Source organism: Ascaphus truei, chromosome 6 (genome assembly GCF_040206685.1).
Source record: "Ascaphus truei isolate aAscTru1 chromosome 6, aAscTru1.hap1, whole genome shotgun sequence".
NCBI lineage: Eukaryota > Metazoa > Chordata > Amphibia > Anura > Ascaphidae > Ascaphus > Ascaphus truei.
Genome location: NC_134488.1, coordinates 62,083,912 through 62,111,137, shown reverse-complemented (window position 1 = coordinate 62,111,137; position 27,226 = coordinate 62,083,912). Strand labels below are relative to the sequence as shown.

The 27,226-nt window shown below is 44.0% G+C and overlaps 1 protein-coding gene across 2 annotated transcripts in view; it reads left to right on the top strand.

Moving 5' to 3' along the window:
* MAP7D1 (MAP7 domain containing 1) overlaps positions 1 to 27,226 on the top strand; it is a 217,119-nt gene that overhangs the window by 26,853 nt on the left and 163,040 nt on the right. Inside the window, exons 2-7 of one of the 2 annotated variants that reach the window (XM_075604547.1) lie at positions 7,520 to 7,945; positions 9,517 to 9,585; positions 15,712 to 15,875; positions 22,693 to 22,807; positions 23,461 to 23,571; positions 26,414 to 26,536. In XM_075604547.1, coding sequence (XP_075460662.1) covers positions 7,520 to 7,945; positions 9,517 to 9,585; positions 15,712 to 15,875; positions 22,693 to 22,807; positions 23,461 to 23,571; positions 26,414 to 26,536 — 1,008 coding nt within the window. The remainder of the gene's footprint in view (positions 1 to 7,519; positions 7,946 to 9,516; positions 9,586 to 15,711; positions 15,876 to 22,692; positions 22,808 to 23,460; positions 23,572 to 26,413; positions 26,537 to 27,226) is intronic. The other variant, XM_075604548.1, reaches the window with a different exon arrangement.

Here is a 27,226-nt window from a genome sequence, read left to right as displayed (position 1 = left end):
GTGAGCCCCCCTTGTGGGAGCTCACATTTGTAGGGGACGTGTGGAACCCCCCCCCCCCCCCAGACCGAAGGCTGCAAGAGGGATCCCTTACAGTATCCACGTTAGCGCGGAGCAACTTAACCCTTAGGATAACGTATCTGTCTAAATTTAGCATAGGTTGAACTTGATGGACGTATGTCTTTTTTCAACCTCATCAAATGTAACTATGTAACATTGTAGGATATTGCATGGATTGCTCCTATAAAAGTAAAAAAAAAAATATAGATATATAATTATTCTTACCAATTATGTTTTATTTATTTTTAAAGGTATCAATTGGCTACATAACCTATTAAACATATCCCTGTCTTAAAGCCATTTTCATCCGAGGACTCAAGGGACTGATTGTAGCACAAAAGGTGTTACAGGGCCAAGGGGGCAAATCTATACCCACTGAAGTGGCAGTTCGGGATGTTTTCAGATGCTAATCATAAGTGTTTTCCACATGAAAACGGCCCAAACATCTGTTTCGGTGAAATTATAATAAGGCCCTAAGTGTTGCAGTGTCGTAGGACGAGGTGAGATAACAGCAGGTGTATATGGGTGTAGCCCCCTCCTTGGAGGACTACTAGTTTCTGTAAAGGATTGATTACCTTAAGGGGTTAAGTGTATAGGCTCACTCCGGTTACTCCCTTCCCCTCCATGTGATGTCTGATGTCATTGCAAGAGTATACACAGGCAGTCCTCGTCTTACAACGCTTCGCTTTACAACGAATGGCTTATCCAACGCTGTGTAATGCATACCTATGTTCATTTTTACAACGCCAAAACGGCTTATCCAACGCTCTTACAACGCTTTGCAACGTTGTTTATGTGTATATCATGTATATATATATATATATATTATATAATATAATATTATATTATACTATATATTATATTTTGTTATATTATATATATAATACACTATATAATTTATGTGTGTGCTGCGTATCTTATTGCCTGCATAAAATATTTGGTGTATTTTAGTGTTAAAAATGCCTTCAGGAACGGAACCTTTCATTTAAACAGTGTTCCTATGGGAAAACGTGTTTCGCTTTAAGACATTTCGCTATCCAACGCCATTTTGAGTAACGCATTGTGTCGGATAACCGAGGACTGCCTGAATTGCCACCCCATGTGTTCTAGAACCAGGTTCTTTAGAGTTCTAACTGGGGTCCTCACTGAGTCCTGTACATAGGTTTGTGTGTATTACAGCTGCGCATTTCTAGATCCGCCTCCCCTAGGCACTTGCCTGGTGCCACCTCCAATGTGCTGCCGTCCTCCGTCTTCAAAATAAATTGTAGCGTCATTTGCCATGGCGACACAACGTCATATGACTCTGTGACTTCCCGTTTCCATGTCAACGAGCCGCCATGTTGCATTGCAGCGTCATTTGATGCTGCAGAAAGTAGACGGAGGCAGCAGTAAGGCTGAGGCTGCAGCAGGTAAGGAATTTCCCATCAGGCCCGAGAGTGCGGCCTCTATGTATGGGGGCGGAAACTTTTACCGCCCCAAAAACTTGCCCCCTATCGGGCCGAATGGGAAATCCGCCACTGGTGTATAGTCATGAGTATTAAGATGGGTCCTATCATCTTTTGTTGTTTTCAGTTAGTAACGTGTGCCGCCTTCTAAGTTAGTGCCCATTAAAGGAATGAGAAGCCTAAGTTTACGGGCGACAGATGCCAACTGTCTTGGTCTTATAGGCTTGTCCCTACAGCAGCCTCACCGCCACTGTTCTCATAGGGTCGCCCTTCCCTCACTCACTCTGAACCTGCGCGTCTAGCAGGTACTCACTTACATTCTAGTTTCCCCACAAGCGGTACTTAGTGGCCCATTGCAAAAAAGGGAATAAGTTCAACTCTTCCTCTGAATGGGAACTACCAGGGGATGAAGTCTTAAAAGTTTTGTTTGCGACGAGTTTGTCAAGTATGATGCATGTCGATACCTGTACAGTGGTTTTTTTTTTTTTTTTTTTTTTTTTTTTTAGTCGGCTATCAATAAAGCACCTTTTATTGTTTTATAAAAGTTTCTGGCGAACATCTCTTTTCTATATGGTCATCCATGCCTAGCCTGCCCCTCACCCAGCATCCTGAAAAGGCCTGAGAGACTGAGCACTGCCATTGTACATACTTCATCTGATGTGACCTTCTTTGGAGCTGGGTGAAGAGGTTTACATGGGCGGTTAATAAAAAAACCAATGGCAATCCCTGGTTCCTGATATGTACCGGGGAAGGTATTGCCCCCTTAAGGGAAATCCAATATGGAGGTTTTAAATATCGACCTCATCAGTCCCGTCTTTCTTTTGGCCCACGTGACAACTGGGATTTAAACCTCCATGAAGTACTGGCGTCACCTTTTCCAGTAAGTATCACGGGAAGCATGGGGTCCCCAGAGCTGAAATTAATGTGGGTCAGTTCCGGAAACACCCTGCTTCATATATATATATTTGTTTAAGAAGAGGACAGAGGAATTGCTGCTTTGAGGCTACGTTACTGCAGCCTTTGCTAGGCCCAGTCTGCACAGGGCATGCTGCACGGGTGACATGGCTGTCATATGACACTTGGCTGGAGTCACGTGATGGCTGCGTGTGAATGAGCCTGCATTGGGGTCTCGGTGCATTCATCTTCCTCATTCATCTCTTACACAGATTCCTCCTCCTCCTCCTTCCCAGGATGCAGGATGCGTGAGAGCTGCTATGACCGGCTGCCTAGCTTGGTGGCTCTGCCATTGTGTGCTGCTCTTTGAGATGGTCACTGAGACTGTGGGGAAAAGTCTGCCCAGCACTCCATCAATTTCATGCCTGTGTGTGACATTCTACCCCACAAATCCTCACACCCGTCTCATTTTCTGTTTTTCTTTGTTTTTCCTCCCTCTGTTTTTTTTCTCTTTCATGTTTTGTTCTGCTATTATCTTCTCCCTCATTCTTCATTCTTCATTTCTCCCCCTCCGCCCCCTCCCTGCCTTTTTCTGTTTCTTTCAATATGTCCTTCCTCCTGGGGTAGTTCTACCCTGGAGATCACATGTTAAAGCAGTCCCTGCTGAGCGCCATTTTGTTTTTTATTTTCTTTCCTCCTTGCCCTTTTTGACACTTTAAAAAAAAAATATATATATATCTGATGCCCTGTTGCTGCTTTAAATAGATAATGTCCTTCTGTTTTCTCCAGTCTCCACCACAAGTGTGTTTAAAGTATTTCCAACCATTTATAGTTTTTTCCCTGTGACGTCTGGACAGCATCGTGACCCAGAGACAGGAAGGGTTTTAGGGGGGAACTATTCACAGAGGTTGCATCATAGTGTGATTTTAGAGTGTCTATTTCACACTGGAAGCGTTCATTCAAGTACGTAACCCCTCATTTGAGACCGTGAATCCAAGGTGCCAACGCTTAAAATCCCCCAGCTTACTCCCCAACAGACAGAAGAGCAGAAAAGGGGGTGTGCAGATTAGGAGGGGGAGAAACAAAGGTGCAGGACACTGACAAATCCTAAAATGGCTTCATGTAATACCAAGGATATCCCACCCAGAAATATATCCACCTCACTCACTGCCGGGGTGAGGGCGGTAGCAACAAAAGTGGTTAATTTAACACACCCCATATGTATTGCCCTCTCTGTCACTATCTCCCGTCTCTGTGCACTCCATTTTCTGTCCCCTGTTCTCTTTGTGTGACTGTCCCTTCTGTCTGTCGCTGTCCCTTGTGTCCTTTTGCAGGGCATTTTTTGAGGGAGAACTCAGGACAAGAGTCCCTTTGGGAAACCTCGAGAAAAGAGGGAGAAAAACATGAAATGATTAGGAAGAAGTCTGGTAACTAGTTAGGAATAGCTGTATATACCTTTTTCGATCACCTTTATTTAAAGCTACATTATGCTTGCGTTCAATTTTTTATTAACTTGTTCTTTGTTTAGGATTCTGCCACCTTTTTTCCCTACAAAAAATACCACTGCCTTTCTGAGTCCTTTTGTATAGCTCTGTTCCCCTATGTTCCGCCCAAGCATGACTGCCCCTTGCACGTCTCATCGTGACTGTCCTGTGTCACTGTCTGTGTCCCTTTATCCTTCTCCAGCGGCTGGGAGGTTGCCTACTTTTTCCAGCCTAGCTGGCAGTCACGTGTTAATGGGAGCCATGCATGCGCAGTATGTAGGATAGGCCAGCTGCATGTAGCCTCTCCTGACTCTCTGCGGCGGCGTGCCTCTTGACAGCTGCCGGGAGCTGAAAGTTGCACAAGGTCAGAGCCCACATGGACCTCTTAACCTCTTCACTGTCGTAGACGCACAAAACTATCCTAGCGGAACTTTCACCCCAAATTTTGATTCCTGGCTAAACGTTCCAGCAAACCTTAAAGTGGCAGTCAGTGCTGATCACTTTTTTTGAATTTTTTTTTTTACTCCAATCTATTCTTTCCAAATATGTGTTTTTAATTTAAAATTTGTATGTCTATATCTATGTATCTGATTCGCCTTTCAAATGGTAAGCTTTTTAAATATTAAGTCTGGTCGATTTTTAAAATGAAGTCTCCAGAGTTTATTAGCTTTCAACTGCAGAGATTAAAAAAGTCATGTTTTTTTAACACTAGAAAAGTGTGTGTGTGTGTGTGGTGCCAAAATATTCCGCAGCGCGGTACAATTGGGGTGCAGAGCTACATGCAAATAAGCGTAAACTGCTACAGAAGGTAATGAGGACCCTGCTCATGAGAGTTTACAATCTAGATGGAGTAAGGGACATTGTTGAAACAAAAGTTAGTGTCTGCACATTGTGGAAGGGAGAATGCCTCAGGAAGGAGTATGGTCCAGCCTCAGAGCTGCTGCCATTAAGGTTTGAGGGTGAGGACGTTATGAGATATATGTATATATAAAAAACGAATATTGTTTTCTGAAGCGCAGGACATGCTCGGGGGGGGCAAGATATTCACATAGGAGTTAAACTCTTACAGGCTTCTCATGTGGATTGCAACTTTTTAACAGACTAAACCCATCTCAAAAAATCTCGAGTTTCCCATCCTTTTTTAAAGGCTAGACAAGGATATAGGGCTTTCGCGAGAGGAGAGAGGGAATTGGCGAATCGCCTGCGAACGCTGAAGGAGCCGCCATTTTTATTGGCAACTTAAAAATGGCAAGTTTCAGAGGGACTTCATGGAACGGTTTGACACATTTCTCTATTCAATGCTGGAGGGGGACACAAAGTGACTAGGTGTTTTGTAATGCAGAAGGATTCGTTAGGGATTTGTTGTATTCCCCGAGGGAATACAATCGCTCCTAAAAATAAACCTAATGCATTTATTTGCATTCCTTCTGTTAAACAAAACCTCATATAAATTATAATAATAATAAACCTCTGCTGGGAGGCTATTCCCTGAATCCACCACCCTTGGGTGAAGAAGCCCTGCCTCATGTTTCCCCCTGACCCTCCCACCCTCCTGCTTCAGAGAATGACCTCTGGTTCTAGCTCTTCTCTTTCTCTGGAATAATCTACCCTCCTGTACTTTGTTGAATCCCTTTCTAATATACAGAGAGAAATTGTATTATCAATATTACTCTGTTCTGCACGGTTGAATAAAAACAGTATACGTTCCGTACAAAGTACTGATTCTGCTTCCTTCTCGGTGCAGATTTGGCCTCTCCGGCACCAAACATTGTAACCGAGTATTTTAACAGGTTTCCCTAAAATGTTGGGAGCTTGTCCCTAGTTGGAAGGGAAGTTTTGGAATAGTTGAAGGTTAGTCAGAAGGTACTCTGCATCACTATATGGTGCTGCCAAAGCCTGGCTGGCAGCTGGCGGGGCTCTGTGGTCAGGGCTGAGCCCCAGACAGACTCACTCAGCTGACAGGTGCAGCATTGCTGACAGTCCTGTGGAGGGCAGCTGTGATTGTGCATTCTCCCAGAGGGGGCAGCTGTGTGAAGCAGCCCCGACCCTCATTAAGTGATAGACCTGCGTTCTGAAGGGATGGAGGAGGTATGTGTTCTCAAAATAGTATTTCATGCTTAATGGGGACGAGGGGAGATGACACCCCGCCCCCCCCCCACCACTTTTGGTCTCTGAAATGGAGCATGATACACGGAGTAGCGACAGGAAAGGGACATGCACAGTGAGCGAGCGGGCATAAGGGACAGAGATAGGGGTCAGTGACCGTGGAAAGTGACATTTAAAGAAGGAGCCTAGAGGACAGGGGCAGTTTACAGAGGCAGGTTACAGGGGCAGAGAAGTAGTGCAAGAGGTTTTATTCATTAATCCTGTTGGTGCCAGAGCTCCTAATGCGTTACTGCCCCCCTGGTGTTTTATAGCATATACAGAACAAACAAACAAAATGAAAAGCACTTTATGAGCCTATTCACGTCTCGGACAAGTCCACAAACCCACCTCTTAATCACTCTCAGCACACAATGCTTCCACGGCAGCCAGGGATTCTGGGAATTGACATGCAAATAAGCACTCGCAGTGAGTCACTTTTAACTTCTTATCCATTTTAACATAGATCCCTAATAGCTTATGTCTGATGGTTTTTTTTACACCGCTTTTACAGCAAATCCTGATGTTTATACAAAGTTGCTTGAGTCCTTTGGGGGGAGGGACTCCTCCCGTTGCGTCATCGTCGTCAGCGAAGTAATCACAGGCAGCATGGCCCCTCCCGGCACTCAAACGGTTAAGATTACAGGTGTCTTGCAACTGTCCGCCCCTGTCACCCACGTCTGCTGTTAATGTAATGGGGGGAGACCGGGTGTCCCTCAGTCTGGCAGTGAAGGGGGTTGTACTCCGTATGTGCTTTTTATTCTAAGGCATTGAAGGTTTTAGTTATATCACAGGCTTTGTTTCTGCTCTGTATAGGAACTAAAAATATGTTCCAGCTCAATAATTCCTGTTGGCGTCGGTCACATGCAAAGGCTGCGAGAGAGGAGGAGGGGGGGAAGAATGAAACGTGCAGTGTTGAATCCCACACGGTTCTCACAGAATTAACCCCTTTATTGCTGCAAGGGCCTCGCTTGCTTTGAATTAACCCCTTTCAGTGCCACTAGGATGTATGACCGCTTTCTTAGATAAGAAGTCACCTCTGACTGCAAACACGTGAGTTTAACCTTGCCCCGAGATTAAGGGCTGTTCTATATGGATGCTCAGGGGTTTAACTTGTCCAAAGGGCCGTTGAGTACCTGTGTCATTGTTACTTGGGCTTGACTTGGAGTACCTATGTTAATATGTTACTTGGGCTCCTCTCTCTCAGTACCTGTGTGTTATTTGCTCTTAGTTGTCTTTGTGTGCAAGTATATCTGTTTATATGTGGCTCCAACAATATATGCAGTGCTTACCAAAATAAACGTATACAGGGCATTCTAATAGCATACGTACAACTAATATAAGCGCACACTATAGGAAAACTTTACAATCCAAGTGCCTATGTTACTTGGTCGTGCTGCAAGTCTGTGTGCTCTGCAGGGCGAGTCTTGGTGTCTGTGTGTTGAGTGGTATGGGAGTCTTGCATCTAGTGACAAATCATTGCTTGTTCTCTTCCAGGCTTCACAGCAAGTACAGAGGAAGAGGATGAACAGGAGACCCCAGCAGAACCCCCCAAACCTGACACACATGCCCGGCTAGAAGCTGGACAGCCAAACACAAGGACAGATACTGGGAGTGACCGCTCCTCATCCGTGGCTGAAAACAACTGCTCTCCCCAACAGATTGAGGGACTCTGTTCTCCCCCAGCAGCTAAAGAACCTGCCTACTTATCACAGACTGAGGGTCCCTGTTCTTCAACAGCTGAAGGACCCAGATTATCTCTTGAAGGTCACAGCTGTTCACCACACACTGAAGGCCGATGCTCACCACCAGTGTCTGAGGGCCTCGGCTCCCCAAAAGTAGAGACCATCTTTAAAGGGGATGAATCCTCTCCACCTGCTGCCCCTTCTCCTGCCGCTGCAGTGAGCCCCCGGCAAATAATAGGTGGGTCTCACGTCCTCTGTCCCATTTTACTTCCACTACTCTCTCCACCAACCTCTCCATAAAAAAGATATATTAATGTAACCCATCTTGCCCGGCTCTTAAGGAGTTTACATCAGTTTACTATTTTACATGGTTTTGCTCCATTTCTCTTACCTTATTAGGGTGCTGGATCCACACAGGCTGGCCGCAGATATGCTAAGTAAATAATAATGGGCACCAGGAAATTTTATATTAGAAACAGGAGCTTTATTGACCGCCGTTTATAATGTTCTTCATTTTTAGATACACTTGACTCTATTCACATTTACTGATATATTTACAGTGTTTGTACTATTTGCTTCTTCCCTAGGCACCCTCATCTTAATACGCTAGGGAGGTACGGAAGCTTGTTCCTATTTGGGTTAGCTGAATAGTTCCTCTTCTGTATAGGGTCCAACATGTCCCATTACTAGTGAGCCCCTTGCGGGCATTGGCCGACATTTCTATTTCCTCGGGATCAATGTCCCGGTACTGTATACTGACTGCCACCTCTGGGTGGACTGGGTCTGAGTTAGCTATGGACCTTCCAATTAGGAACTTTAGGGTATAGTCAATTGTCCCATCTGTGGAACCCCATATATGCATACGCTTCCTTGTATCTGAACAAATGGGTTTATTATAGCCATTACTACGGACGCTATTTGGGTAGGGCACTTTCTCTAACTATAAAACAACAAACGTGGATAGATCAATCTTGGTACACATAATGTATACACAGGAAATAATTAGATTATTAACAGTGAAGCTCCTCCAACTATTACTCCCAGGAACCGAAGTTCTAGAACATTTGGAGGAGAAAACTATACCCCAATGGTGACATCATGGGTCACCAGAGAAGGTGGGCTTGGCTTCTTGTCTTGCCAAGTCACTCTATACCATGTGATGGGAAAGGTGTGTTACCCTAAATGAGCCCACACAGTTAACCCATTAAGGCTGCTAACCCCATAACTGGAATATCAGTCCCAAAGGGGGGCTACACTAATATATTTATATCCATCTATCTTGATATATTAGGAGGCCACAGCGCTTTCTCCATAAAAGAAAAAACAAAGCTATTAGAATTGTATTTAGAAGCCAGGTTACATGTCCCTCTGGCAGCAAAGTGGTTAACATGCCAGTTATTATAGGGTGTGGCTAGCCATACATGGGCCCTCGTATGCAAAAAGCAGGATACAGTCTAAAAAAAAACCAAAAAACCCACCACAAATGCCTTCAAATTGGATATAAAATGCACAACAAGTACATTACAGAAGCGCCTCAAATAATATCTAAAAATGAAGGCAACACAGATTTCGCCCTCCAATTACCAAAATCGGGATGTTGCGGGGTTAAAATGGCATTTTACTGCAGTCATTGAGACCCTATTGAAGTCTGCATGTATCATCACCCTCCAGAAAAAAATGCGTTTCGTTTTTTCAGTATAAGATTTCTCTCGTCTCTTCCCGCTGGTCCGTTAACTGGTTATCTCGCCCTGTGGAGCATACAGACTTACAGCACGTGTTGAGTCTATCTTTTGTATTCTCCTTTCACAGACACCCAGAAAGCAGAACAACGGCAGAAGCAGGCAAAGGAGAGGAGAGAAGAGAGAGCCAAGTACCTGGGTGAGTTTACCTGCCTTGCAGGCCCCTCCGGCATTGATGGTGTTAAGAGCGGTGCCTGTCAGGTCCCTGAATAACTCTGTTGCTGGGAAGGTCTGCAGCTCAGACGCATGAATATTTAATCGGGCAGAGAGGCTGCAAAACATGAATATTTCACGATCCGTTCCGGAGATGGCAAGGAACTCAGGCCAAGCTGTGAGAAGCCAAGTGATCTTACAACTGCTCTGCAGATTCCTCACCTGGCTACCAGATCGTTATCTCTGGGCATTAGTTGAGTAAATACAATTTAAAAAAAACAAAAAACTAGTGGTGCTGTTTTTGCTAGCAGTGTATCATGCTTGTGATTTTAGGGACTGGCAGGAGCACCTGGGCATCATTTTGTATCTCCCTGCATGTAACAATCTGCATCATTTTTTTTGTAAGGAACTTAATGAACACGTTGGATTTGCTTTGTTGCAGTCTGTCACAGCAAAATTTCCTTTGTCGTGATACTCTGGCCTCCTGATCTTCAGCTGTATGGCACAGAGGGCAAGGGGCTGGTTTATTTTTGTTTCAAATTTTTTTATTAGGCATTGATACAGTATACATTTTTACAAATATATCTTGGCCTAATACAGGGTTTTTCTTTTTTTGTTGTTAACAGAGATAGTCTCAGCGCGCCCCCGACCCTCAAGGGGCTGGTTTTAATGACCTAATGTAATGTTGATTCCATCCTCAGCCGTTTACTCACACTTGCGCTCGCTCTCGTCAGGGGCAGTTTCAGCCCTATTTGCAAAGCTTGGCGCACCTTTGTCTTTTTTATTATCGTGTACAGGAAGACAGACAGGCTTTTGGTAAGTGGGAGAAGGAGAACCCCACCTCCTGTGGCATCCGTCCAAGCCTTGTGAAAGTTCCGGATCACAGATATCGATCAGATTCTTTATAATGTCTTATCTCTGGCATAAACATTGATCCTAACTCACTGCAGAGATTTTAGTTGGTCTGTGCCCTCTGTGTATCTGCAGTTCCCAATGTCACCCTGCCAGGTACCAGTGGGGAAGGCACCACAGCCACACTTTTTATGGAAAGGAGAGGTTGTTAGTGATGCAGATGTGGAGGTTAATCATCGCAGAACCAGTTTCTTTTGAGTTGTTGCTCCATTTTGCAGCTACGTCAGATGTAATACTTTCACATTTTCCTCACTTTGGTTTCAGCTTATAGTGCTAGTATCTGTATTTGTTCCTTGATGATCGTTGCAGGTTGTGAATGATACCTTTTATTTAATTTCTTTTTATATACTTAATTTTTATTAAATGGAGGGGGGGGGGGATACAGAAAGGAAAAAGGAGGGGGGGATGCATGTATGTAGACAGCTGTCGTAACAATATATTGTACAGTACATGTGACAAGTATTTGTTTTAATTTATTGCTTTGTTTCCCTTTCTTATTACTATTTACTAATCGTAACGCAACATCCCAACCTTAAATCATCAGCAATTTCATAATTAATTGCCTCATTTTGAAGTATGTGACATTTAGGCTCTCCTTCATTCGAGAGCACGTCTCAAGATGACCCCAAATGTCCAATACCAGATAGGGTGCCCAGAGGGAAGTTATAGGACGGCTGATTCCCTGTTTAGGCCCGGTACACTCAAGTAGTAGATCCATGGTTCCCATATGTTTAGGAATTTTATGCTAGAGTCACTTAAGTAGCTCAAGACTTTTTCCATGGAAAACATATGCCATATTATTTCCTCAATTTGCGTAATTGTGGGGAGGTCGTGTTTAAACCATAGTGATGCCAAAGCACACTTCGTTGCTGCTGTTATATATGAGATTAATCTTTGGGTACTTGTATTTGTCATTTAGAGGTATTGTTCAGTAAGGTTAACCATGGATCCATGGGAATTGAGATATCTAAGATTCTTTAGATTAGTTTGTATTTTTTTCCAAAGTGGCATCTGAGCATCACCTCAGGTGGTCTCCTGTATAGAGGTGCATATTGAGCTTTTGTTTACTGCTTCAGATATTTCTGTCCAGTCCTCTGGCTCTATAGATGTGTTTAAGTCTGTTTCCCACTGTTTTGTATATTTTGGGAGTGCTTGTGAATCGAAGAGTGAAAGCTTTATACAGGATTGATAACAGGCCTTTTTGATAATTGGGATTTATGCATTGTTCTTCAAAATATGTGAGAGGGAGGGGAGGGAGATTATCAAAGTGTTTTTTTTTTTTTTATAAAACCTTTAAGATGCAGGTATCTGAAGATCTCTCCTCCCGGCAATCCGGTGTAATTTCTGAGGGTCTCAAAAGACAGATTTTCTACCATGTCCCTGATTCTGGTTATATTACTAGTTTGCCGTGAAGGTTCTTGATTTTCCCAGGACAAAGTCTGGGTTCTCAAATAGTGGTGTCATTTGGGAGTTTTCGTTTATTAGATTACATTTATGTTTGGATTGTTTCCATATCTTTAGAGAATGTTGTGTCGTGGGGTGGAAGGTATTATGTGGTAACTTTTTGGATTATGGGAATCAAATTAGCATGTGTATGGGTGTAGGAGCTGTTGCAGATGATTCTATTTCGACCCACCTTTTCGTCTTTGAGGTTTGCGCAATGAGATTAGCTGACTGATCTGTGCTGATCAGTAGTAGTTGATTAGACTGGGTAGGGCCAGTCCTACCTTATTTATGGTAGGCACAATGTTTTTTATTTATCTGCCCAAATACATTTTAATGTGACTTTGGAGGTCCTTTAGTTCCTCAGCAGGGACCACCGGGATTGGTAGGGTCTGATAGAGATATAGGAGTCTGGGTAATGGGCTCATTTTAATTGAGTGGATCCTGCCTATCCAGGATAAGTAATGTTTGTTCCAATTTCGTTAGTCATTTTTTAGAATTTTTAGTAAAGGGGTGAAGTTATATTTGTATAAGGATTCGTACGTATTAGTCAGATATATACCTAGATATTTGATTGTGCGGTGTTGCCATCTAAAGTAAAAATGTAGGGAAATTTGTTTGCTTCATCGTGGACATTGGTTTAGGGCTTCTGATTTTCTTTTTATTAACTTTGAAGCCCAATGGGTTTAATAAAATATCTAATTCCTTTATATAGATTAGGTAAAGAGGTCAGTAGTCCAGAAAGAGAAGTATGTCGTCTGCCAAGAACGATATTTTATATTCTTGATTTGTAGTCTACACAACAAAAAAAGGAGATGCTGAAAGCGCTTTCACTATAAAACAATAAGTGATGTGACCTCAAGTGATTACATAAAATAAAGTGTAAGGAAAACTCCTGCCTGATGTCAAACTGACCGAACAAGATCAGAACACAATAGCATGTAACAAATACGAACCGGAGCCTCAAAAAATGTCCAATACATGTCCAAATGTGATGATAGATGGTATTGGGAACTTTGTTAGGAAATCCAATCTGCACACCTGATCGGCTTGATGGATCCACAGAGAAGTGTCTCAGACATGCGGGATTAAACACACAAGAAAATCATAATGTATACTGCTACAAAAGAACGAACAAACAAAACACAAACCGACAATACAATAATAACACACCAAAGTGTGAGTGACAAACACCCCCTACAAAAATCACACAACAAATGTGACATTATTTGTTACATGCACTTGATTTGTCGTCTGAATATCTTTTAAATATCGGGATTGTTTCATGTGAACAGCTAACGTTTCCAGGGACAGGGCGAAGAGCAGGGGGGACAGTGGGCATCCCTGACGTGTTCCTCCCTTTATTAGGATGGGCTGGGAAGGGAATCCCATGCACCAGATTTTAGCTGTGGGATTAGAATAGAACGCTTCAATAGCTCTGAGGAACTTTCTGTGAAACCCAAACTCCCGGAGGGTTGATAAAATAAAGTTCCAGTCTAGACGATCAAAAGCCTTCTCTGCGTCTAGCGCTACGAGCATGGCGGGGTGTTGGGATTTTTTTGCTATTTCTATAAGATTGATCGCCCGTCTTGTATTGTCAGCGGCCTGTCTACCCGAGACAAACTGACCTGATCCGGGAAAACCAGCCGAGGGGGATATTCATTTAGTCTGGTTGTTTGGATTTTGGTAAATATTTTTAGGTCTACATTAATTAAAGATATTGGGTGATAATGTATGCAGTTGGTTGGATCTTTACCCTCTTTGTATCTCAATGAGATATTAGCTTGGAGCATGTTTGGGGAAATATTAGATCCTGACATGTAAGAGTTGGATACTTGTTGAAGATTCGGGGATAAGAAGGGGGAACATATTTTGTAATCTAAATTGGAAAACCCGTCTGGGCCGGCAGCCTTGGAGGGCTAACATTTTTTTTTTATATAGTGGATAGTATTTTATCCGGCGATTTTAAGGGTTTCACTCCATTTTTGTCGTTTCGGTAAGTTTGCTGCTTTGAGGTAGATTCAGATAATAATCTGAGTTTTTATGATGGGCTGTCCCCCCCCCCCCCCCATCATATAGTTTGGTATAATAATTAAAAAAAATTGACTATGCCGCCAGCTGGCGCGTCACGTGAGCGGTTCGCCCAATGAGGGCGAACCAGCTCGGTTACGTCATGGCCCCTTTCCCTGCACAAGCAACTACAGATGCAGCGGCTGTTATTCCAACGTTTCACGCGTTGAATACCCATGTAATGGCGCGTGATTTCTTCCAACCGTACCGCCTTAAGATGCAAGTGCAGAAAATGGCATTTTGGTGTTCTGGTTTTTAAACACCTGAGATTGACACAATAGCACAGTACTGTACACATTATAATTCAATCATTTCTGCCACGGATACGCGAAGAATTGCACCCAAAGAAACAGAATCCATGAAATTCAAACAAAGCAACCACGATAAACACATGTGCCTGGTGTGATTGGCCGCGTGGAATACAGCAGAGCACATGAAAACAGCTCTGTGAAATGTTCGAATAACGGCCGTTGCATCTGTAGCTGGCCATAAATCGCCCGGCCCAACAGAGCTCGTGACGTCACCACGCACAAGCGCCAGCACGTTCCCTGCCTGGCCGCAGCCTTAATGTTTGTAGTTCTGCCCTAAAGAGGTTTTTAATATTACTAAAAAGATCTATTAACTTTTTTTTGTTGAGGTTTGGGAGAAGGTTTCTTGCTCTGACTCTGATTCAGAGTTTTGAGCACATGGTAATGGCTTCTCGGATTCAGTAGGCTGCATCAGCTCTTCTTAAAGTAATCTTGAACTCCCTGTTGGGTCGTGTTTTTTGTTTTTGTTTTAATATTTAGAAGAAGGCATCTCCATCCAGCATAAGGCCGCGTCCATGGTTATCTGCTGCTCGCGGCGCTATCAAAATGATGTGCCTCTATGAGGCTGTCCTGAGAGCGTGCGACCAGAAGTGCTGGCGCTTGCGATGTGCGAGAGTGGTTTGCCCAATGAGGGCAAACCGGGTCCCGAGACGTCCCGGCCATGCCCACGACACGCCCAATTAGAGTGCACAAATCGCTGAAGCTAGAGGCAGGTGTGAAGCCACTAGCACGGTCGCGTACCCGTATGCACCCACTATGGACTCAGCCTAAGTCTTTAACTGTTTTGGGGAGATTTCTGTGATTTTTGTGGCTCTGAGGGATCAATATTTGGGTGCTCGGCTTCTATGCGACCATCTGCATCAATGTTGCCTGAGCCACGTGATTTATACCCTTTTAATGGACCAACACAAGTTCTTCCTAGATTAGAAAATAGTGTACAGAGTTTTTCGAGCCTCACAGGCCTCTTCATGTATATAGAGCTTTCCAAACCTCACAGGTCTCTTCTTCATGTATACAGAGCTTTCCAATCCTCACGGGTCTCTTCACATGTAAAAGGTTGTTCACCAGGCAGATTTAGCACCCCATCTCTTAACTTTTTCCATTAACAATCCCCGAACCATAATCTGGTGAAGAACAAGTCAAGTAGGAGCTAAGTAGTTTGCCCTCTTGACTCAATTTTCCATGCAAGGCAAGGGTGGAATTATCTTTTGATTGACATGTACATGCAATTCACACTCTATTTAAACAAAAAAAACAGACACATGTTTCCTTGATTTGAGATTACATTTTTCTTAGGAAGACGATTTCATGAAGTTGTGCTTTTATTTTTAATTTTAAATGAACCATTTGGTGTCTTTTTTCACCTTGTTACCCTTTAGCTGCCAAGAAAACTGTGTGGCTGGAGAAAGAAGAGAAGGCAAAACAGTTGCGGGAGAAGCAGTTGCAGGACCGCAGGAAGAAACTGGAGGAGCAGCGCCTGAAAGCGGAGAGGAAGCGGACCCTGCTGGAGGAACGGCAGAGGTTGAAACAGGAGAAGAACAAGGTGAGGATGGAGAGCGCAGGAGGAGAGCCGTATCAGTCAAGGACAGGATCCTGTGGCAATCAAACATTTTGACGAGTCAAATAGCCTTTTAAAGTCTTTGTAATGATGCAGAGATAAAGCACAACATTTCGGGGAAATCCCTTTGTCACGTACGTGTTTTACCTGACGAAGGGATTTCCTCGAAACGTTGTGCATTATGTTTGCATCATTACAAAGACTTTAAATGTCTTTTTGTCTGTGGTCAAAAAGTTTGAGTGCCACAGGATCCTGTCTTTATTCAAGTCTATGGAGTGATTTCTGCGGGGACTCTCGCTTTCCGGTTAGAGCACCTACCACCATTTTGAAAAGGAGTGGAGTGCGCCTGTCATCTTTGGATCCTTTGAAGAGCAGTATCGGTCCCGACGAGGACTAGAGTGATCCAGGGACAGGGACATTTTAATTTATTTGCAGTTTTACAGCATAGTGCATTTCTGTGGAGGAACCATGTGCTTAGTGATGTCCCAAACTGCACATCAGTGGGGGTGGTACAGTTGTCAATAACCAAAGTCGTGCCCCGCCTTGTGTAACCCTCCTTGCCCGGCTCCTAAGGAGTTTACATTGTGTCTATTTACATGGCTGTGTTCCATCTTTGTTAGGGTGCTGGATCCATGCAGGCTGGACATTGAAAAGGTGGTGATGGGCATCAGCAACTTTATTCATACAAACAGTGTTGCCTAACTAATCCATTTTCTTTACTGTGTATGTGGCACTCTGTCCCTTGGGGGCCCTTTCTGAGCCTTGTCACATCTCCTCTCGTGCTGTCCTCAGTATCCCTCTCTCGGGTACTGAATGTCAGTCACCATGTGGCCTTCTGGGTGAGAGTTGGCAAAAGAATCTTCAATTGGGCTGGTCGTCTTGCGCCTCGAGGTCACGGTTTGCAGAGCCCTGGCTAGGCATAGGCTTCCTCCATATACAATAGGAGAGTAGGGAATAGCCATCTCTATGGACACTATCTGGGAAGGACACTGTCACCATCTCCAAAACAAGAAAGGGGGATCCCTGCCCTATTATAGGATAATCTACATACTAATCTATATACACAATACACAGTGAACACCCTCTACACAGAACTACTCCAGGGACCTAACCATTAGAACCTTCTCCCCCACTCTCTCTATACCCTCTTGTGATATCACGGTCACAAGGTAGAACTGGGTGAGGGTTACTCTCTTCTAAGGCACCCCGTACCATCTGAGGGGTAAAGGGCATTTTTCTGTGAGCCCCCACAGTTGCCCTTTAAGGACATAGTAATCCTAAGGGTGGGGGGTGTTACACATGCATTAGCTGCTGCCAAGCATTGTGGGGCGTGCCTTTGGAATCTCCTGCGGTGATTGAGAGGTATACCTCCCATATTGCCTGTATACACTTAAGTGTTGTTTGGGACCTTACTAAGCACACAGCCCCCCTACGGGCTCAGGACACTATACTGCCCTGGATTTGCTAGCAATAATCTGATGAGTAGGTAATAAGATTTATTAATTACAGGCTTGTGGAACAAATATTTTCACAATGTAAAAGAGGTTGGGAACCACTGCAATAGAGCATCTACTGACAATCAAGATATGTAAAATGAATGTATCGGAGTTGTTATGAATGCCAGGAATATTTTTGTTGAGGAGAGAAACAGCTTCATGTCACAACATCAACGCTTATAACATTGTCCTATGTATAATAGAGAGAACGTGAGACAAGATTGTAGCGATAACTGGACATGCCAATCATCTATGGAGCATATTGCTAGGGCCACCAAAATGTCTCCAACATGAGTTTCAAACATCTCATGTAATCTGACAGGGACCGTATACCACCGGATGAGGACTTTTAGCTGTTGTTTTTAATGGTTGTACATATACTGTAAGCAATTTAGCCGTTCTAATGGAGGTAGATCGTCCGTCCACTGAGGTTAGATTTTTTTTTAATTCATTCTCCCAATTCAGCATGTACTGTAGGATCGTTTAGAGCAGTGGCGGGCAACATTATATATTTGGGGAGTGGGGGAAAGGACGAACAGGCAGAAGGGCTGTTGCAGCCGTGGGTCGAACCTTCTCCCCACTAAGCTGCTTAATGCTGGCGTGCTCGTGAATACTGTCCCGCCCCTCCCTTACACAGGGAACAAGTGATTAGCACAGGAAAGGAGCGGGCAGTACAGTATTTATCAGTTGAGAGAGTGGGGAGGAGCTATGATCCACGCCAGCAACGTCTCCGCTCCCTTTGTACTAAGATCAAAGGGAGAGGGGGCTGCCAGAAGTTGGGGTAGGGGAGGCCTCTGAGGGCTGCCTGTTGCCCACCAACGGTTAAGACGAGTCTGGTTTGAGATGTGTCAAGATGTAGTATAAAAGGAGACACCATAGTCTTTCTGTATAATTATCTTTCACAGAGCCACTCGGAGTAAAATAGCCTAGTTTGTTGCCAGGTCAGTTAACAGATGAAAAGAGGATTTAATTGTAGAAATCTAAAGAATTTAGAAAACCGTATTCATCTTGAATATCAACAAAATAATTTAAATATGATTTTATTTTAACAGATGATAAAGTCTGGTAATTCCCTTTCCACCCCCCCCCCCCCCCCCAAAGAGAAAAATTACCAGCCGAGGGATATTTTGGATTGAGCAATAAAGGGAATGAGAAGTTGGCAAGATTTAACCTTGGGGAATGAGGGAATGTGAGACTATTGGCGGGTTATAGGCCTCTTTAGGCCCATCTTGTCTTGGGAGCTATAAAAAAGACCCAAAACATTAATAGGGAAAATAACACGATTCCCTGTGTTAGCCCAGCATTCGTTTCGAGTGCCAGATTCAAAGGGGGGGGGGGGGGGGGGGGGGGGTGAAGCTGTGCTGTAAGTAGATCATATTCAGAGGGTTGGTGCTCCTAGACTTCCATTGGAATGTGCTAAATAATAAGTATTGTAAAATAATATGCTATTCTTTTAACATTTCTATGGTAAAAAAAGCTTTGGAAAGTTTTTGGAACCTGTGTCTTTGTCTATTGATGCAGAAATGTCAACTCTCACTGATTTTCTGTTGATCTTATTGATTTGGAATCTGTCCCACTGATTTTATTGCTCAAGTATAATTATTTCTTTTAAGACTATTTCCTTTTTTTTTTTTTTTTTAACGGCAAAGCATTTGGTTAGCAAGGAAACCTGAACGGTAAAAGAAATAATAATTTAAAAATACGAATATCACCTCACGTTTAACAAACCTCTTAATGCCGATAGTTCACTTTGGTCATCAATGTGTCAAGAAAAGTATTCATTATACACAAAAATAGTCCCCTGTGGCGCTGGAATCCTGGTGCTCGATGTTTTTTTTTTCTCTCTCCGATGAATATGTTGGAAAGAATATGACAACAAAACCATGTGCTTCAATACATTGTACAATACTGAATTCTTGTAATCACATTTAATATGAAATTACCACACAAGATAATACCTGGCTAGATCCTCACAGTATGTGAACCTTCGGATACCTTACACAGGTGAATATATAGGGTATATCTGGAGAAGTGTGTTATAATCTTCAGTAGACCTTATATCCTTTTGGTGATTGATGCTTATTAAACAGTGGAAAAAAATACCCTGGAGTGGTAAAAGATATACATTTTGATAGAAGAACTTGACTTGTAGCTAATTAATATCTTCAGCATGAATCACACTGAAGGAAGAGATCATAGCTCGTGTTCCACATGAAAAATAAAATGGATAACAAACATAGTGCAATAATGTTTGAAAAATGCTTTACTAAAAAACTTGATAACAATTGGAATCACATGCACAAATTCCCTCTTCAAATCGCTCAGTTTGACTGTTCAGGCCGTCACAGCCCTTTTATTGCCGTTCTTCATGGAGGGTTGATGTCTTGGGTAAACTGTAATCTTGCCATGGAGGTTTCCTTGCATCCGCGTGTGTCTTCCGCTTCCACATTCGTCTCAATGTGACGTCAGCGTTCTACACGGAACTCTCCCAGTGTAAGGAAGCCTTCTAGTTAAAAGATACCTCCTGTATATGGCAATCGACAGGACGAGCACTTCTCTCCACAATCAAGCAAACAGCAGTTTGACAAACGCATAGGACAGAGCAACGCATGTGCAGTGTTGACCAGAACTGATCTCAGTAAAAGAGTCAAGGGGTGCTCCAATCTTGTGACAACTAGATCATCAAATAACAATCTTCATGGACCCCAATATAGCAGTGTGGGTTTAAAATGAAATGGCCTGTGAGTCACTCATAACAACATGTAGAATAATATCCTCATGGTAGTTTAGACAGTCCAAGTTAGAGTACTCAACTATAATGGTCAAACATAAAGATATATAATCCTTACCCACTTCTGCTGTCTCTAGGGGTCCACTGTGGCGTGCCAGCCATGGAGGTAATCCAGATACACGTAGAACAAAGAGGCAAAAGGCGCACTGCCAGGGAGTCAGGTGGTGAAAAAATAAAATCCATTTATTTCAGAACATATCTGATAACAAACATCACCCCAGGGGGGTAACAAACAACCTCCTACGCGTTTCGGACGGATAGGTCCTTTATCAAGGACCCTATAAGCAGAGAAGAGAGGGGATCGTGGAGAGAAGTGCTCGTCCTGTCAATTGCTATATACAGGAGGTATCTTTCTCCTAGAAGGCTTCCTTACACTGGGGGAGTTCCGTGTAGAACGCTGACGTCGCATTGAGATCCACGCGGACGCAAGGAAACCTCAAAGGCAAGACGGACAAGATTTCTGTTTACCTGAGATATCAACCCTCCACGAAGAATGGCAATAAAGGGGCTGTGACGGCCTGAACGGTCACACTGCGCAATTTTAAGAGGGAATGCGTGCGTGTGATTCCAATTGTTTTATCAAGTTTTTTTTTTTTAGTAAAGCATTTTTCAAACATTATTGCACTATTTTTATCCATTATATTTTTCACTAGCTGATATTCCCGGCGTTGCCCGGGCGTGGAAGGGCAGGGGGCATGGAGTGGAAGGGGGGGGGCAAAGGGCAGGGAGGGAGGGGGGGACTCAATCCCCCCCCCCCACACACACACAATCCCCCCCCACACACACACATACACAATCCCCCCCCACACACAATCTCCCCCCCCACACACAATCTCCCCCCCCACACACAATCTCCCCCCCACACACAATCTCCCCCCCCCCCACACACAATCACACAATCCCCCCCCCCCACACACAATCACACAATCCCCACACTAAATCCCACCCCACACACACACACACACAATCCCCCCCCCCACACACACACACACACAATCCCCCCCCCCCACACACACACTTCCCACACACACACACACACTTCCCACACACACACACACACTTCCCCCCCCCCCCCACACACACACACACACACTCAATCCCCCCCACCCCCCACACACACACTCAATCCCCCCACACACACACACTCAATCACTCCCCCCCACCACCACCACCACCACCAACACACACACACACTTAATCAGTCCATAATTTCACCTGGGGGGCGACATGCTCCGATCCCCCAACCCCCCATGCTGCTGAAAACGGGAAGCAGACAGGAAGAGAAGGAGGGCTTGTCTGTGTGCAGAGAGAAGCCCCGCCCCCTCTGCAAGACACAGACATAGAAGCAGCAGCACGGAGCTTCTGGCCCCGCCCCCTCTGCAAGACACAGACACATAGAAGCAGCAGCACGGATCTTCTGGCCCCGCCACCTCTGCAAGACACAGACATAGAAGCAGCAGCACGGAGCGCCCGTGCACAGCTCTGGCCGCCCCCAGGTTTCCCTGCAAGCTGCTCGCGCCCCCCCTACATAATCGTGGGCCCCCCCACAGTTTGCGCACCGCCCCCCCCTACCGTGTGTGTGTGTGTGTGTTTTGGCCCGTCACTCCGCCTCAGGCCAATGAGAGGTGTGCGGGGGAGGCCGGCCCAAGGGACCAATGAGATTTCCCCTAGGGACACCGGACATCCAGACAGGCATACAGTGCTTTCACTAATATAGTATAATAAGATAAGATGTGGAACACGAGCTATGATCTCTTCATTCAGTGTGATTCGTGCTGAAGATATTAATTGGCTACAAGTTAAGTTCTTCTATCAAAATGTATATCTTTTACCACCACCAGGGTGTTTTCCCACTGTTTAAAAAGCATCAATCTCCAAAAGGATATAAGGGCTACTGAAGATTACAACACACTTCTTCAGATATACCCTATATTCACCTGTGTAAGGTATCCGAAGGTTCACATACTGTGAGGATCTAGCCAGGTCATTATATTGTGTGGGAATTTCACATTAAAGGTAATTACAAGAATTCAGTATTGTACAATGTATTGAAGCACATGGTTTTGTTGTTATATTCTTTTCAAAAGATTAATCGGAGAGAAAAAGCCATCAGGTACCAGGATTCCAGCACCAAAGAGGACTATTTTTGTATATATTTAATCAAAAATGACATTTGAAAAGGCCTTAAAGTCTTCAGGGCTGCAGGACTCTGGACAATCTAATGAATCGTATCTAACATAATTGTAACACTGTAGGAAAGTCTATCTTTGCGCGCTAGAGTTGTTTTATTTGAGAAAAGGATTCAATTTCAATAAAAATCCCAACAGAGTCGCGCAAAAAACTTTTTATTTTTCTTCTAACGAAGTTGAAAACTGAAGGATTTTACAGTGAAGATCAGAATAAAGAGATAAATTAAAGGCCGTTTATACCAACGTGGCAGTGTACCATATTTCTTTAGCGTTCAGATACAAGATAGTACTGGATTCTTCTTCTTAGTAATGGTAATATCCCCCAGGAGCGCTATGAGGCTGTGGTGACCAGGAACACCAAGAAGACTTGGGCAGAGATCCGGCAGCAGAGATGGTCATGGGCAGGAGCTCTACATCAGAACTCTCCCGGACAGAAAGGTGGTGAGTATGAGGGCCAGCATGGGCACACTCTGCTTTGTTTTTCTCCAGCAGAGATAAACCTGATGCGTTAACGGATTTGTAGCGGTGAAGGGGTTATAGTTGGAGATCCCCTTGCATGTTGGTTTTAAAGATTTCTTCCCCCTACTGTACAATACTGGATTTGTTTTTATACTTTTTATTTTTTTAATGCCTGTTTTTGTTTTAACCCTTTGGAGGTATCCTGACGTAGCCACCACCTTTATGGGGTCTGTCTGACACTAGGACCTCCATGATATACTGGCTACGTTATGAGCTTTCTGTTCAGTTTCATGGAGAGATCCCGTTCTGTGCTCCTGTGGAGCGTTGAACGCGATCTAGTCAGCAGAGGAACTGAAGAGGACTCCCCTTCACGTGTGACGCCGCAATCACGTGTTTACTCCGAGGGGGCGCTCACGCCATCGCCGTATCGGGTATTGGATGTAAAATACTGACTGGGAGCAGATCGATACTTTATTTTCTACTTGGGATATAAATGATTATTTCATTGATTTTTAGGATGTTTTGCACCGTTTTACTCCCTACAAAAAAATCCAGTGGGCACAGGAAGGACAGGTGTTGGGTTTAAAGCCAGTAAAGTAGCATGTTCCATGATGCAGTGTATCTGTTTATCCCAGGTGCAAACCGATGTTCTGTGTCTGCAGTAAACCTTCCCAGACATGTTGATTCTATAATCAACAAGAGGTTGTCTAAATCGTCTGCAACCTTATGGAATTCTCCCAGTAGAAGTAAGTACTATGGATTACCCGGGTACTTTAAACAGTCAGGCCCTCCTAGGACCAAAGTGTACTGTACAAATGGCGGTGGCATGCTTAAGGGATAACATCTGGGTGATTGCTACCTTTTTTCACCCAAATCTGACATCTACAACTCGTTTACATAATTTTAAAAAGTCCATTGGTAAATATGGTGAGCTGAGATGGGGATTTGCTTCCTTTGGTCTTATTGTCGGTATGTTTATGGGGTCTCATTTTGGTAAATTATATTTTTTGTACGCAAATCTGACACGTATACGTGGGGGGGGGGGTTGGGGGTTGATTTCCTCTAGCTGCCCCCTTTTTATGTGCCATCACTATGTGATCAGTGAGTGCTTGTACAGTCGGAGCCCCCTCCCCACATCTTTATTGGTTCTCTGATGAGAACAAGGCCGGGATAAGGGTAAAGAAAACGCTTAGTTGACAAAGACTTCCATACTTAGAGGCCCCTAGTAATTCAACTTGTAACTAATAAAACAAAAGGAAAAATGTAAGTAGCCAGAGCCTTGCTTATAAGCACAGTTAGACTGTTCCGGTTTTGTTTTCTGACTGACTATGTGGGCTGGCACCTCTACCAGATTCCTGAGCAGCTGCTGACGTAGAGGACTTTGGGCTGTTATGTTTCTGTTTCTCAGTAACCAGCTCCGGCTTCCCAAATATTTCTAGCCGAGGAGGAGGGAAAGGAAGGGGAGTTATTGGCCCGTTCTTTATGCTGCACACTTTTACATACTCACTGCAGAACCTTCTCATGCAGACCACCTGCTCTGTCCCCAGGAGCTCGCAATCAAACATGACATGGTAAATGTTTCTTTTTAACCCCTTTCGTGCTGAAAGCCTGCAGTGCATAGCACGGAAATGCATAAATTTGCTACCTCCGTAGAGGTTTGCGGCTGCAGACCGGGCTATTTGGGGCTAATGTAATGGCGACTTTAAAGCGCCCACTTCCAATGTTTGCATTGTCCAGGAAAATTTGCTTTTATGTTTAAAGGAGCTTTTCAAAATACAACGGCTTGGATTTCCTTATTGTCTTGTCAGAAATCAGTGGGGTTGCAGTGCGATAAGATTAATTTCTAATCACTTAGAAGTGATTGTCCATCCCCTCTGTTGGTGTTCTAGCAAAACAGAGAAACAGAAAAGGTTTGAGCTCACCTAGAGGAGGCAGTAGCCAGAGGACAGAGGAATTAATTTTATTGCATCTCATCCAAGTGTTATGAATGACTTTCCAAACCCCAGTTGGCTTGTTCATGGGATCTCAATAAATGTCTGCTAAAGGGTATTTTTATAGTATATACATCATTTTAAAACCGGTTGAATCTACATTTGAAAGAGTTCAACCTGCGTGTTTTTGTTGAAGATTTATTCCTCATACTGTACAACACGGGACTGTTTTCCCTGGTTTTTTTTTCTTTTCCTTTTTTAAATGTGCATTTCAAGGCTAAAAATGTTTTTTTTTTTTTTTAATTTTTTTTATTTATAGCCACATACCTAAATGGCTAAATTCTTTCCTCTTGGTGACATCACTAGACTTCAAAAAATGTATTGGAGGTATCCAGAATAAAACAGCTTAACTAAGAAGTCCCTTTTGTAGTCAGCATGAAAAAACAATCGGTGCTGGCTCATGGAGTGGAGGAAGAGCGAATAACAGCAGGAGTTACAATGTAGACACTCTCTACTGCAGGCTTTGGGCCTTTTTGATATGCAAACTTCATTGTCTATAAATTATATAGATTAAAGGCAAAATGAATATAGCTTTTATTGACTGATGCTTTGTGTATATCCAGATGTGAGTCAGAATCCATGATGTGTAACCTGGTCCAATGGCTATTATGTCAATAATATAATATTATCTATAATATAAAACCCAAAATCTGTTTGTCTGTGGGTTTGTGTGCGCTCTCATTGGCTGTCAAGCTCTCCCATTGACTGACTGTGGGGCGGGCCTTGGCTGTCATTGGCTCTCGCGGTCTCTGAGTGCAAGGCAGGGTGACGTCATTATATACACACAGAGAGATGGGAGATGTATATAATATATACACACAGAGAGAGGGGAGATACATATATTATATAAACTCATAGAGAGGGGAGATACAGATCTTATATACACAGAGAGGGAAGATACATATCTTATATACACACAGAGAGAGGGGAGATACATATCTTATACACACAGAGCAGAGATACATATATTATATACAACCGCAGAGGGGAAATACCCCACTGTGAAGGGAGGGGGGACACACGGAGTTGTTAACGGGGGGAACAGAGCTGTGGAGGGGGGGGGGAGAAATCGGAGATGTGAAAGGGGGGAGCAGAGCTGTGACCGGCGGGGGACCGCAGCTGTGAAGGGGGGGAATGGAGTTATGAACGGGGGGGGGGGAACCCAGCACCGGAGCTGTGAAGGGAGGGGATGCATGTGCAGGGTGGGGGACAGGATTTCTGTGAATGGTGAAGGGAGAGGTGAAGGGGAGAGAGGAGGGGGGAGAGAGAGGGGGGAAAGGGGGAGGGGGAAAATTACATCACGGGCAACGCCGGGTATATCAGCTAGTTTATAATATTCTGTATATGCATTAACACTTAATCTCATGGATAATCTGGCCAGTTGTGGGTACAGTATATAGTCTTAAAGTTTGATGTATAAAGATCGTATGAGGCAATCATTATTAAATTATTGAAAACTAATCTGCTTTCTTTCTCATCTGTCCCTCTTGCTCTCCCTCTCCCCCTTTTTTCACTCTCCTTTGCTCTCCCCCCACTCCCCCATCTCTTTCTCTCTCCCCCCACTCCCCCATCTCTTTCTCTCTCCCCTTCCCTCCAGACCGCAGCAGGCAGCTCAGCCCCTGGGAGAGCAGTATTGTGGATCGGTTGATGACTCCTACACTCTCATTCCTCGCACGGAGCCGTAGTGCAGCCACACTCCCGGGCAATAGCCGAGATCTGAGTAAGAGACGGGCAAAACTGGGAGAAGAAGAAAAGTGAGGGGGATAGAGTGGGAGAGGCAACTATAGTACTAGTATTGTAGAAACAATGGGTTTCCAGTGACCAGCAAGAAACCCAGCTTGACTATTACAGTTATATGCATGAATCAATAATGTATTATGTGCAGTATGTAACCCTCCCTGCCCGGTTTCTATGGAGATTACATTGATGTGTTGTGAGGCTACGTCGCATTGGTTACCTTGACTCCTGTGGCTGGGCGATGAGGTAGCCAGGTTGTATAATAATGGGCGACAGGAACTTTTGTAGTACAACTGTCATTCGTTCATGTCCCGAAGCACGGGGACAGGTCATACACATTTTGACAACATTGCACTGTATTTGTATCAGACATACATGAATATGGTTTTTCCATTAGTGCCCACTCTTAACACTTGGAGGTACATTTACTTAGTTGTTCTACATAGATGTGATACCCGGCCCCTCCTGTTGCTTTGGCATATCACCGGCATTAATCCAATTTCACTAGGCCCCTACGGGAGTCCTGGCGGGTCTTTCTCATGTGACTTGATACCTTCGGCCTGTTTGAGAACGGCTACTTGCGTACAATATTAGTGCAGATCTGCGGTTAGAGCTGATCCACAGACAACCCGTGATCCCTCTTTCCTGAGGCAGTCTGTGGCGTGCTGTATTC